This window comes from Monodon monoceros, unplaced genomic scaffold (assembly GCF_005190385.1).
Source record: "Monodon monoceros isolate NGI ecotype Baffin Bay Population unplaced genomic scaffold, NGI_Narwhal_1 Super_Scaffold_18, whole genome shotgun sequence".
In the NCBI taxonomy this organism is placed as follows: domain Eukaryota; kingdom Metazoa; phylum Chordata; class Mammalia; order Artiodactyla; family Monodontidae; genus Monodon; species Monodon monoceros.
In genome coordinates, this window is record NW_021703774.1 from 124,743,690 (window position 1) to 124,757,801 (window position 14,112).

Here is a 14,112-nt window from a genome sequence, read left to right on the forward strand (position 1 = left end):
AATTAGTCCATTTCATCTAAATTTTCAAATATGTGGGTATAGTGTTGTTCACAGTAGTCCTTTATTATTCTTTTCATCTCCAGGGAGTCAATAGTGATGTTCTCTCATTTCTTAAAGTGGTAATTTATGTCTTTTCTTCTTTTTCTTGGTAAGCCTGGCCAGAGGTTTATCAGTGTATTGATCTTTTCAAAGAACCATCTTTTGGTTCCACTGACTTTCTCTACTGTTTTCCTGTTTTCAATTGCACTGATTTTTGCTCTAATTTAATTATTGATTTTCTTCTGCTTGCTTGAGTCTTAAATTACTCCTTCCTTTATGGTTTTCTAACATAGAAGAAGTACTGATTTAGTTTTTTGTTCTTGTCAAATATACCTCTATATAGAGATAGACAGAAATTGATATATAGACATATATATAGGTATAGATATAAATTTCCCTCTAAGCACTGCTTTTGCTGCATCCCATAAATAACAGTAAATTTTAATTTTATTTTCACTTAGTTCAAAATATTTTTAATTTTCTCTTGAGATTTCTCTTTGGCCCCTTTGGTCTGTTATTTACAGTTGGGTTTTTAATCTCTGAATAGTTGGGACTTTCCAGTTATCTTTCTGTTACTGATTTCTTATTTAATTCCACTGTGGTCTGAGAACATACTTTATATGATTTTTACTCTTAAATTTGTTAAGGTCTGTGTGATAGATGTATCTTGGTGAGCATTCAATGCAAGCTTGAGAAGAATGTATACTCTGTTGTTGTTGGATGAAGTATTCTAAAAAACTTCAATTAAATCAAGTTGATTGATAGTGTTGTTCACATCAAATGTATCTGTAATGATTTCTCCCTGTTTGGTCTATCAATTTTCTGCAGTGTTGAAGTCTACAAGTGTAATAGTGGATTTGTCTATTTCTCCTTGCTCTTGCTATATTTAAAGAAAATTTTAAAAGCTTGAAAACATCTGCAATGTGGCAGGCAACCTCTAAATTTGTCCCCAGTGATGCACACCTCCTCATATTCAGGCCCTTGCACAGTTCCTCCCCTTGGGTGTAGGCTAGATCTAATGAACGGAATTTGTAAAAGTGATGGGATGTCACTAAAAAGATTTTGACTTCTCTCTTGCTCACCTTCTACTGGTCCATCTTTCTCTATCAAAAACTCTTGCTCCATAAAAAGCAAACTGTCATGCTATGAGTAGCACAATGGAGAGGCCCATATAGCAAAAAACTGATGTTTCCAGTCATCAGTCAGTAAGGAGGTGAACCTGTCAAAAACCGTGTGAGTGAGCTTGGAAGCAGATCCCTCCCACCCAGTCAACCATTGAAATGATTGTAACACTGGCTAATAACTTGACTTTGGCCTTGTGAGGGACCCAGTCAGAGGCACCCAGCTAGGCCACAACTAGATTCCTGACCCACAGAAAATATAAGATAACAAATGTTTGTTACTTTAAGCCATTAAATTTGGGGATTATTCATTATACAGCAATAGATAACTAACACATGTAGGGAAAAGAAAACTACATAAAATTACCTCACATATTTAAAAACTAAATAAATACAAACTTTAAAAACAGAAAATACAATAATCAAAATTGAAATACTCAATGTAATAGATTTAACAGCAAATTTAACATAGTTGAAAAGAGTATTAGCAAACCAGAAGGCAGACCAAAAGCAATTACCAGAATACAGCCCAGAAAGACAAAATTTTTAATTACATATATATGAAAGACACGAAAAGAAATGGAAGATAAAGAAGTAGATTCAAAATACATTTAATCATAAATCCAATAGCAGAGGAGCAAAAGACTGGCAGGGAAAGTATCTGAAGAGATAATAACAAACAATATTCCAGATCTGATGAGAAAGATACCAACTGACATATTTGAGAAGTCCAGTAAATCTCATATAAGATAAATAAAAGGAAATCCACCCCTAGTTACATCAAAGATGGAATTCAGAAATCAAGAGCCCACCCCGCCAAAAAAATGCAGATTATTTACACAGAAAAACAATTAGACTTACAGCCATTTTCCCAACAACAGTAATGGAAGCCAAAAGGCAAGGGGTAAAGTATTGAAATAAAGAAACTGCTACGTAATGAAAAAGAAAACACTTTCAAGAATGAGAGCAAAATAAGGACATTTTCAGAGAAACAAACCAAAAAATAAGAATAAATTCTAAAGGGCTTACTTCAAGCAAAAAGGCAAGTGATCCCAGACAGAGAGCTAGTGTATTTGGGGGTTAAAATATATAGATAATTAAAAACTGTAAACAGGGAAGGGCTAGAAGGGGTTAAAGAGTTAAAAGATCCTCATGGAGGAAAGTTAAAATTATAGATTAACTGTAGACATTCAAGGCTGAGTATTGGCTTATTTTCCTAACTTGGTTGTGGTGACATTGTTTTGATAAATTTGGTAGATCAATAAACTGCTTTAATTATTCAAAAAGTGAAGACCACCAAAGGCTTGACATTGGCCACATCCCAAGTATGACCCCAGACTAAAGGTGAAAAGAGGGGGGAAAAAGTTGGGGAATGTCAGGAAGAATGTATTTTTCCCACTTTTTGATGTGTCTTCCAAGTGTCAGGGATGCCACCAGCTTAAGATTCATAACCTCCTTCTGCCTTTTTACTCAGTCTTCCCTGGAAAGAAGGAGTAATTTAATCTGCACTGGTCTTTCCAGAAGGAGAAAGTAGACATGCACAACTCAGTCCTTCCTTCCTACTGTCTCACTGGGGCATGATTCTACAACTCCACCATTTTCAAATTTCATAGAGGTAGATTCTCCCTCTGAGGACGAGGGCTGCCTGCACAGGCCCAGCACCTCCTATTACTGGGTGGTAAGTCTGTATGATTACGGTGTACAGCGTTAGCAGCCTACTTGCCCACAGACACAGAGTACATATTCCAATATTAACTTTATCAGTAATGAGGATAACATCTTGTTTTCATATCTGACTTCTTCTTTCATCATATTTCCAAGATGGTTCCAATAACTCAAGTGGTGAAGTTCCTCCAGAACCCCCAATAATAGAAAATGCATAATTCTGGCTATTCAGTTCAGGTATAACAATAAAAAAACAATAATAACAATAACATCAAAATAACCACTAAGCGCTACATATATTACATTTTCTTTCTCACACAACTCTGAAAAGCTGTATCATCTCCACTGTTTATTCATTTGAGTTTTTGTAGGATAAAGAAACTCATCCAAAGGTAGCAAGATGGAAGTCCACCCAACTGGACTCAGGTCCTCACTCTTTCTTTCTCCATAGTAAATCAAATCATTGTCCTTCCATTCCAGGCCTTTTGCCTGCAGTGATGGCCACCTCCCTTCACCAATATACTCTCCCCAAACAAGGGCTAAATTTATATCAATGTTTTTCTATTTAACTTTATATACCTTGGGCAGTAACTTTCATTTGTTCTCACTCAAATTCCTTCACTGGCTTTAAATACTTGATCTGTAGCACATATTCCCAGACTTTTGACATATTTAGAACACCAACCAGGAACTCAAGGTCAGTTTCACCCAGTTACAACTGTCAAAGCAATTATCAGAGCAGGAGTAATATCCTAGAGATTTTTACTAGTCTAGAATAGGAGTCATCAAACTGACTGGTAGGCAAAATCTAGCTTGCTGCCTGTTTATGTAAGTAAAGTTTCATGGGAGCTGAGCTACACATTCATTTATGTACTGTCTACGGCCATGTTCACACTACAATGGCAGTGTTGAATAGTGGCAACAGAGACTATAAAGCCCACAAAGCCAAAAATATTTACTAACTGGCAGAAAAAGCTTATTGACCTCTTGTCTAGACCTGGAGATTGATTCCACATTCTCCGTGTTCTAAGTAGCAAGTATAATTCTTTCTCACACATGATTGTAGGCTGCACCCCTTACCTCTAGGACCTTTCATCAAGTTGATGGCAATGATGGTATCTGGAACCCTACTTCCTCACTTCTAATCAAATGATTTTTCAATTAGATTCCTCTGCCAGCAATTCCACCAGTATTCATCAATATTGCAAAGGAAGTATTTTTAAGGGATGTACTGATATGCTTTTAGTTGCTTATACTTAAAAATAAATTTGGAGTCAATGACTGAATACTCTCACACTTTAAAAACTATCCAGGTAACTGAAAAAAAACGGACATATTATGAATGAATTACTAATATGTGGTGTTGGCTGACTGCATGACAAACTGGATAATGGCTAAATCTTCCATTTCACTCAGCATGAGGCTAGTGATACTTGAAACATGGTTTCTAATTTTCAAAAGGCTTTAATGGATAATGATCAAGAGAAGAGAAACTAATGTTTGTTGATTGCCTAACATGTGCTTTTTACTAAACTAGGTATTTTGGAGATATTACCATATTTAATCCTTACAATAGCCTATGAGGTGAGTACAGTTACTCTCTTTGTACAGATGAATATATTCAATTTAGAAAGGTAGACAAGTGTGCCCCACATGTCAGAGTCTAGATTCGATACTTCTAAGGAAGGAACAATTCTGCAACTCCCAAAGGGTCTTTGAGTAAAATGAACTCCAGCATCGCAAGGTACTCTAACATTGCAAGGTACATTTTATCTGGAGTGTTATTCTAACAGATAAAACACCAACGACCAACAAAACTGGACTCCTGCTGTGCCAGTCATCACCTCTTTAGCTGCTGGTTTGTAAGGAATTTGCTTCTGGGCAAACGTCTGGAATAGTAATAAGGGCAATCAGAAAGCTCAAGAAAGCACGTATTTACCAACTGGTATGGAAGCATTTCAATATTGTAACAACTGGTAATACTGCACCAGTGCCGACCTGCTGAAAAATAACTCTGGAAATCTTCTGAACTCCAAATCTGCCATCATGCAGAAGCAAACCAAGACTAAACACATAAGTTATGTGACTGAGTAAGCAATGCAGAAGCAATATGCCCATTTTAGTGCTCAATGATTGGTTATGACTATTCTAATGTTAATTCAGCTGAGGAGCAGATGTTAGTCAGTGCTTTTCAAATTCTTAACCCATTCCCCCTACGACATGTTCACATGCTTCTCTATCACATACAGAACGATGAACCATTTCAGGCTAATAACTGTGATAGCTGAAGTCTCAGTGATCTAATTCTTAGTGTATTTGATAACCACCAACTAAAAGATTTCCTGCATCATTCAGTGAGCACATAATGGACTACTCGTGAGCACTGTACAGCACACCATAAAAACTACATATTTTAAGGATTTACTGTGATAATATTGCCCAGTGATTTAATATATTTAGTTTTTCTCCTTAACAAATGAGTTAAATGAAAAGTGATTTTTAAAGCACCATATTATCATAATTTAAAATTACATAAAAAATAGAGAAAATATTTTTCTTTTTAATAAGCCTCCATGTTATGTAAGCAGACTATTCTTGGAAAATATTTGGAAATTATGTAGAGCAAAAGGAAAAACCAGAGAAAGTGCTAAAAACTAAATATGTGATTAAAAACACGTATTTGAAGAAATGTCATGGCACAATTTTAACCACAGTTATAAATTATACGTATTCAATTAACGTTTCAACACTAGGTTAAAATAGCCTGTTTCACAAACATAGACTCTGCAAAACAGTCCAAGCATCTCTCATAGTACAATCTTCATTCCTTTTTTGATTTATAATGAAGTGTTTTATTTTCTAGATAACCACAAACTGAAATTAGTAAAGTGGGATTATAATAAAAAGAAGCTAAGAATAATTATATTTTGAGTACAGTAATAAGAATATCTCCTGTCATTCATCTATATAATATATATGTTTTACTTCCTTTAGGTACTCATATAATTTTGCTTTTCTAAATTAAAACATCATATTGACATACACTAATAGTTTTTTTTTTAAAAAAAGTTAATAGGCAGTAATTTTGCTTTCCTTGTCATTAATAAAAATGCATCTCATTCCTTCCGCAATAGGCCCCTTCCAATCTTAAGGGGTAGGAGATACCTCCACTCCTCATTTTGCTACCCAAAGGGAAACAGATTCTCAAAATGTCAAAAGCCTTAGTTACTCCACAGATAACTAACATTTTAATAACAAGAAATTGTACCGGGAGTAACTGGAAAATAAAACTTAGAACTGACATTTAAGTTGGGGGCTACTCACCACTCCTGGCTCACAGTTGTAATAGCAATGCTTGGAAGTGTCACCAAAGGAAGCGTGGTCGGTCTGGAAATGCCATCTCCCTCAGGAGTCCTTGCCCTTCCGCTCTGTCTTTGGGACAGTGGTGGCAACTGCAAGTTTCCTGAGCAACACCTTCTCCCTCTCCAGAGGTCGATCCCAAGTGTGTTACTAGAAGAACTGTAGGATTTACTCAAGTTGCATTCAAAATAATCTTTAACATTCTAGAGGAACCACAGGGAAAGAAAAAAGAGAAAAAGAAAATGAAATTCAAATGTTTAAAATGATGCACGATGGAGTAAAATAAGAAGCTAAATGATCAAGCTGTCACTCATAAAGTCCTGATTCATTATCTCACAATCAGAATCGAACACTGGCGTCAAAAGCTTAAGAGAAAACACGTAGGCACAAGGGGCTAATTCTCAAATTGTAAACACATTAGTTGCATAGTCTTGGTGATCTTCAGGACTGTTGATAATATTTTCCAGTTAGAAGCATGTGGATTGCAGGGCTTTTTATCTTCTTTCTCTTTTTTTAAATTATTCTTTTTTTCTTTCTCTTTTTTAACTTGCTAAAACGAAAGCTTTTCATAGAAAATATATTTTGGACATCAGGGTTATTATCATTCTGCAACAAGGGAACAAACTATACTAGCTAAATTATAACATTTCTTGTTCAATGTTTTAAAGTAAATACATTTTCTATCTCAGGCCAGCAAGATACTCGTAATTGTGGGTAACTGGGTAACTGACTTTTCCTATTCTTATAAAAGGTCTCCTCAGAGTTGAAGGGATTTGGGGGTGGGTTTTTTTTTTCTGGTCAAATATATAAGAGCTCAGAGAAAGAAGAATATACTTTATCTGGTCCCGAAGTGAACTGCCATGTGTTCAATATATGCCCTAATGCTGACATGAATGAAATACTTGTGAGAAGATAGAGGCATTGTATTATAACCAATAATAAGAGTTATTCATTCTTCCTATATCTCTTGGTGACTCTGGTTCCTGGTACTGTGGGGAGTGGAAGCCCCAAAAGAACCTCTGCCTGCATCACCATTCATACCAGCTTAAAGACAAGAAATGTTACAGCAATGCAAGTAGCCACTGATAGCAACTTGGAGTTTAAAAGTTGTAACTGTCACTCTCCACTCATATCTTAAGCAATAATGGAAGTCCTAACACCAGGCCAAGGTCTCTCACCTGGAAGTCATTCTGTAGCCCTAAAAAGACAGATACTTCCTACTAGCCCTTCAGAATAGACTTAGGAGAGCCTGGGACTAGACTGCCTTAGGTTTAAACAAACTAAAGTTCTCCACCCAGCACTCCTCCACCCATACCTATACTAGTTCATACAAGGATAATTAACTCAAGTTTAAGGGTCTAGCTGGGTTCATTCAACAAATATTTTCTGCACACCTAGTAAAGTCTTGCTCTGTGCTACTTAAGAAAGGATACAACAGCAAAAAGAGACAGAACCTGTATTCTAGTGATTATGCTTATCTCATCCATGCAAAACCACATTTTCATGATGAAAATCTGGGCATGAATAGGCCTGACAATTTTCAGGGGCCCCACTCTCTCCACCTGGAAATGGGATATCATCATATTTTTTGTGCTTGACTTATGGTTTTGGAATACCACTTATTTAAAATTCAGTAGAATCACAATTCAGTAACAGGAAGGAGACAAAACAATTTACAATTTTCCAGAGTTTGAAATATTCTGGAATGTGGCCAGTGTTTTACTGTTTAGTAACTGGTTATATTAAATCTACTGTAGGCCTAGCACTTATATGTGTGTGCGTGTGTGTGTGTGTGTGTGTGCGCACGCATGTGTATGTGTTAGAAATAGGCTGAGGAGAAAGCATAGTATATGTAAGTTTCTTTCTCAAAAGACTTAGAGACTAGTTGAGGAGACAGGAAGTCTTAGGAGAGACAAAGTCTTCCTAAAGAGATTCAAGAACAAACCAAAAGTCAGAACTTTTATAACTCAGTTTGTTCCAAATATGCATGTAAAGAAAGCACTGATTATCTGGAAAGCAAAGCAGTGTTTCTTGTGTGGGTGGTAAAGCATATACTTTACCACCCATACAAGAAACACTGTACCAAAGAACAGAAAGGAGGATGTCACTTAGTTGAACCACCAACCACAATAGTCTTATAATAAAGTTATTGGATATTTTTCCTCTTTTAGAAATGGAAATATTACCAACCAGGTTTAATTGCAGTGAATAAACTAAATGGGTATTTATTTGGTACTTGTTATTTGAAAAGTAACAAAGTCACACCTATCACAAAATATATCCCATACTGACTTGCGAACAAGCTTGAATTTACAGATTTGTAGCTATTCTTTGAAGAATTTGTTTCAAAAGACCTCAGTTAATGTGCAAATGCATTGCCACAAAAGAGCTTAATGGAATAGCTTTTTAGAAATTAAGTTAAATACTAAAAACAGTAACATTGTTATGCAAACACATTAACCTAAGTTGAGTTATTCATAATTACCTCAAACTTTCTAATTCATACTCATAATTACTGCCCCAAATTTGCTAACATCCTCAAAGGCAAAATCTAATTCAGTCAATTCTAAACTACTGAATTGGTGATCTTGGACTTATTTTCCTATTTTAATCAGCATGATACTGGCCAACTACACCACACATCAGATCAAAGATGTGGGGGGAAAAAACATTAATTTGAATGTTACTTTTGGAAATCACACTGTTTCCTTTGCCAGAAACTCTCTTCCCCCAGGTCTTCGCAGGGCTCACTCCCTCAATGCTTATATGTCCTCACTGTCCATATTTCCTCTCTTCATGTTATCCTTCTATGAACACCTATTGTCACCGTCCAACCATTTTTTGCCCCCTGACCAACTTCATTTTTCTCCACAGCTCTTATCATAGCTGGGATTATTTTATAATTTATTGATTGATGTACGCCCTCCCCTCTAGAATATAAGCTACAAAGGGACAAGGACTCTAATCCCTAGAACCTAACCGGTGTGGAGTGTATAATAGGTGCTAAATTAATATTAGGTGAATATTTAAATCGCTGAGTAACTGTTTGTTGAGCTGAAATAATGAGAATATAATAAAATACCCTTGACTTAAGGGTGAACCTTTCTTCAGAGTGTGGTATAAAAAAAATATAATATATCTGCCAATTTGCTTTTGTTGTTAGGGAAGAGATACTGTGTGTAACATTTGATATGATCTTCTGTACTATACTGGAAAGGTTGAGGTGCATGGTGAAAAGTTTTAGGTTATGACTGTCCACGAGTAATAAAGTATAAGCCACAAATGGGAGCCAAATGTATAATTTTAAATATTCTAGTAGTCACATTAAAAAAGTAAAAAAAAAAGGAAACAGGTGAAATTACTTTTAATAGTATATTTTACTTAGCTTAGTATATCCAAAATATTGTCATTTCAACATGTAATCTATATCAAAAATTATTAATAACATATTTTATATTCTTTTCTATTTGTACTATTATGTAATCAAAATCCAAGATGTATTTCACATTTACAGCACCTCCCCATTCGTACTAGTGCATGTCGGACAGTGCAAATCTAGGTAATAATACTAACCCCACCAGTCTAGGTCGGGTTAATATTCTTCAAATGTGCTTTTCTTTTTTGTACATTCTTCTATGCAACCTTCCCTGTCTTTTGATTGTGGTAACCATTACCTTAGAGAGGATTAGGATTATTACTGCAATGATAGAATGAAAAGGAAAAAAATCATTGATCATCCTTTATAGACAGGATGCATTGCTTACTTTTATTCTTCCAAAGAAATAGAATCTGGAGCCCACAGTATACAAATAGTATTATGGGACAACCCCAAGCTTTTTTCTTTTAAGAGAAACAGAATTTCCAAATTCCAGAAGTTTCCCCTTAGATATCCTAACCAGAGCATGAAGGTCTGAACACAGCTTTTTACCACTGGTACTGAGGACTTAGAATATGACTTAAGGGCAGTTCCCTTGTAGTCAAGGAGCAGGGAAGGGGGAAAGAAGAAAAGGAAATATGGCACAGGCGATGAGACTAGATCACTAACCAAGTGTCTCAACACAAAAGAGTAGAAAAGGCAATGGCAAAGGAGTGCGCTTTGGTGGGTGAGAGCCTCATGGCACAACTAAGTCTCACTCTGCATTTGCGGGTCCTAGAAGTTCTTACAAACCCAGATAGGGACAGAGAAGGAAACTGAGAATTAGCCTCAGCTTGCTCTTCAAGGGGTTTTCCGCAGCATAAGGTAAAGGGACCAGGGGTTCATGGGGTGAGCAGCCCAAAGGTAAGGGCTGCACAGAAAGCAAAGCTGAGTCTTTTAAACAATCAGAGCTCCACTGAAAGGTTAGGTGAAGAGCCCAGGCAGCAGGGGAGAAGGTCAAATTTACAGCGAGCTGAGAAGGCCCCCTGCTCAGGCTGAGAGCACTCATCACCTGTTATACCTACCATGTGCCTAAGCACACTGGATCAAGGGCAGAGACTGACAACCGAATATCTGGGGAAATGAGCTATTCCTCAATAGGACAACAGTAAGAACCAGTGGAAATACAAGACAAGGACAATACCACACACCTGTGACTACAATGTCAATTAATGTTGTTTTCCCACTTGCCTACATGGAAGGGAAGGAGTAAGAACTTGGAGAAATACTCATAAACTGGGCATTTACTCAAAAGATACCAGTTTACATTATTAATTACCAAGTTCAAGTTCCTCCCAGCCCCTCCCCCATCTGTGAAATAGAAGTTTAACAAGATGAGCTATTACAGACAGCAAGGAAAATGACTTATTTTTCCTTCCTCCCTCCCTTCCTTCCTTCTGCACATCTGATTAGTGGCATATAACTTTTGGCTCAATTACAAACAGAAGCTGAGTAAACACTGGACAATTAAAAACACACTAATGGGGGACTGGTCAATTGAAAGCAAAAAAGATAATATCAGCTGACCAAGAGGCAAAGCTATTAAAAATGATGAGTCTACAGACTTCTTCAAATGACCCAGAGCAGAGCTTCTCAAATATAATGTACATATGTAGTCAGCCTGGGACTTACGTATATTAAAAATGTACTTGGTACATAGTAGGTCCTCAAAAATATTTGTAAAATGAGTAAATCAAAGAATATAATTAAATGTTAAAATCCTTAGGTTTCAAGGAAAGCTTTGGGAAGGAAATGCGGTTTCTTTTTAGCCTTAAATAATAAGTAGAATTTGTTTAGTGAAGATAATGGAAATTTACATATGTACATAATGTACATATGTAATCACCTTGGGAATAAATTCTGAACTTTAGGTCTGAGGGATGGTTCTGAAATTCTACATTTCTAATAAATACACAGGTGACGCTAGTGCTGCTGGTCTGAGGCCCACACTTGAGCCAAGTCCTAGAGGATGGGTTTCAAACAGCTGTCAAAGACCCCACCATAGGAGATGACTCAAGGATCAGCTGAACTTGGATAAAAGTGTGCAAGAAAGTCATCAAGAAATGCAAACAGGGGCTTCCCTGGTGGCGCAGTGGTTGAGAGTCCGCCTGCCGATGCAGGGGACACGGGTTCGTGCCCCAGTCCGGGAAGATCCCACATGCCGTGGAGCAGCTGGGCCCATGAGCCATGGCCACTGAGCCTGCGCGTCCGGAGCCTGTGCTCCGCAACGGGAGAGGCCACAACAGTGAGAGGCCTGCGTAGCGGAAAAAGAAAAAGAAATGCAAACAGGGTGAAAAGAAAAATTTCCACAGATTGGTGGTTTCGTAAATGAAAATCACAAAGCTCAAACTGAGCCCATCTCCAAGCTGCAGAGAGGGCAGTGTGCCTGCTGCCTAGCATGCAGAGTGTTGGGTCCAAGGGCTGGCAATGTCCAGGTCACAGAAGCACCTAGAGGCAGTGGTACTATTAGACAACCTTGCCTGCCCTTGGAACAGAATTATGGAGTGACTTCTTTATTGAGCAAAGAGTGGGTGGAATCGGCAACTCTGATGTTTGGAACTTACATCGTCGGCCGTCACTGTCATCACACTCCTGCTTTTCTTCATTATAAAGGGGAACAGCAGCCCCTTTTAGGGTGTCTGTTATTCAGTGCAGCTTTGCTGACAATTTTTAAGACCTGCAGGGGAAAACAAGACACACACAAAAAAGAACAGCTCGGTATCCTTAAATACAAATAAGTAGCTTAGTTGTATTCTCCACACTAATATTTGAATGTACACAATGCACGTGTATAAGTAAATATCACAATTTACCAAGCCAATTAAATCTAACATGTGAGGAAAGAGGTTCACAAAATGCAAAAATCCAAGACATCAGTGCAAAGATATTTGAGAGGAGAGAAAAAGAATAGAGGATAACAATTAGGCTCCCAAATAATCAATGATCCTTAAGAATACAGAAATAATATGTATTAGTGAAAGGCTTTAAACTTACAAAGTACTTTCCCATATAATATTTCATTTGATCCCCATAACAATCTGTGAGATTATTTTCATCTATTTTTTCTAATGAGAGAACAGAGGATCAGAAAAATAATTGGGCCAAGGTAACAGAGCTAAAACATGGCAGATTTAGAATTTAATGAATATGATCCATTGATACTATTGTCAAAGAAAACAGGAAAAGAAAGAATACCAATACAAAAATATGCATGACCAAAAAAAAATCTTAATTTCAATGGTACCATCAGTTTAAACCTCTTACACGTATAAGTACATAGGCAAGTATTCATCACAGAGAATTTTAGCAACCAATAGTTAGAAAGAGTTAGTATTCCCTGGTTTAAATCACACAAACTTGGCCATTCTGAAGCAGAGACACTGCAGTTCATGACATTTGTTTTGTGTAGATCACTGGAAGCCACTACAGCAACAAAGAACCTCAAAAACGTTACCAAAATTTAAGGATGCACCCCACTTGTGCCAGCTCCAGAGGAAAAAGAGTCACTGGTTTATGAAAACTCAGGCTATTAAAACAGGCCCAAGTTTAAAGTTCAGACATACAGTAGTCTAAAAGAGAATATGAAGAATTCTGAGTTTGCAGAATTGAACTGGAAAAGGTACAGTATAGAAACCATTGAATCCAAGAAGCGTTGGTCCACATGGCGGATTCTCAAGATCTTAACATCAAAAATGGCCTGCATCAATGCTGAGCTCAAGAAGCTCCTATGTTTTCTCACTCTGTACATTTAAAATTCTTAATACATGCCTGATTTGAAAAGTCTGCTTCTCGAACATGAAGATATATATAGATTAAGAGCGTGATGGAATTGTAGCTATGTGACTAGGAATACTAAGTAGTGGCATTGTCCCATCACCCAGGAAACCAGGGTTGAATTTCTAACACATAATCTGATGACATTATGCAGGAGTTGGCAGTGAAACTGACAGAGTGGATAAGAGAGTGGGGGGAGGGAGAAACTTTGCCTTTATAAGTCTTCTAGGGAGAGAACCCCACAGGCCTTTCAGGTGTTCAGTTCAATATGCCAAGGAAAAGAATTTCCTCAGCATACACCAAGGAATGATTACAATTACTGAACTCCTCTAACACTGACCAAAGAAGAATAGGCAGAATTTTAGAGCTTTTTACTCAAAGGCTGCTTGAAACTTAACAAAAGTCGACAAATAACAGGCATTTTATCTGTTATGTTCAGTCTTGAGTGCCTCTCTAAGGCCAAACCTGAAAAAAAATGTTTATACTCCTAAGCAAAGAAAAAGCAAGATTAAAAGATGTAAGTTTCAAATGCAGGATATAGGATTAGATATCCCCAATCAGTATAATTCTGTAAAAATATGAGCATAGAAAATTACTAAAGAAGCTGTGTAAAATTAAAACCGTGAACATTATATAAGAGTTATTGGAGGTTTTTCTTTCTTTTTCATATTTTCCAAATGTTTGTGATGTATTCTTTTCTGAGCCAAGAAAATGATCCATTTTGCTTGGCAGGAAATG

The 14,112-nt window shown here is 36.9% G+C and overlaps 1 protein-coding gene across 1 annotated transcript in view; it reads right to left on the reverse strand.

Annotated features, from left to right (window-relative positions):
* The window catches only part of PDE4B (phosphodiesterase 4B), a 596,036-nt gene that overhangs the window by 476,062 nt on the left and 105,862 nt on the right, over positions 1–14,112 (reverse strand). The window contains exons 2-3 of the mRNA XM_029227603.1: positions 12,165–12,277; positions 6,150–6,388 (exon numbers count right to left, since the gene is read on the reverse strand). Coding sequence (XP_029083436.1) covers positions 6,150–6,388; positions 12,165–12,206 — 281 coding nt within the window. The 5' untranslated portion in view covers positions 12,207–12,277. The remainder of the gene's footprint in view (positions 1–6,149; positions 6,389–12,164; positions 12,278–14,112) is intronic.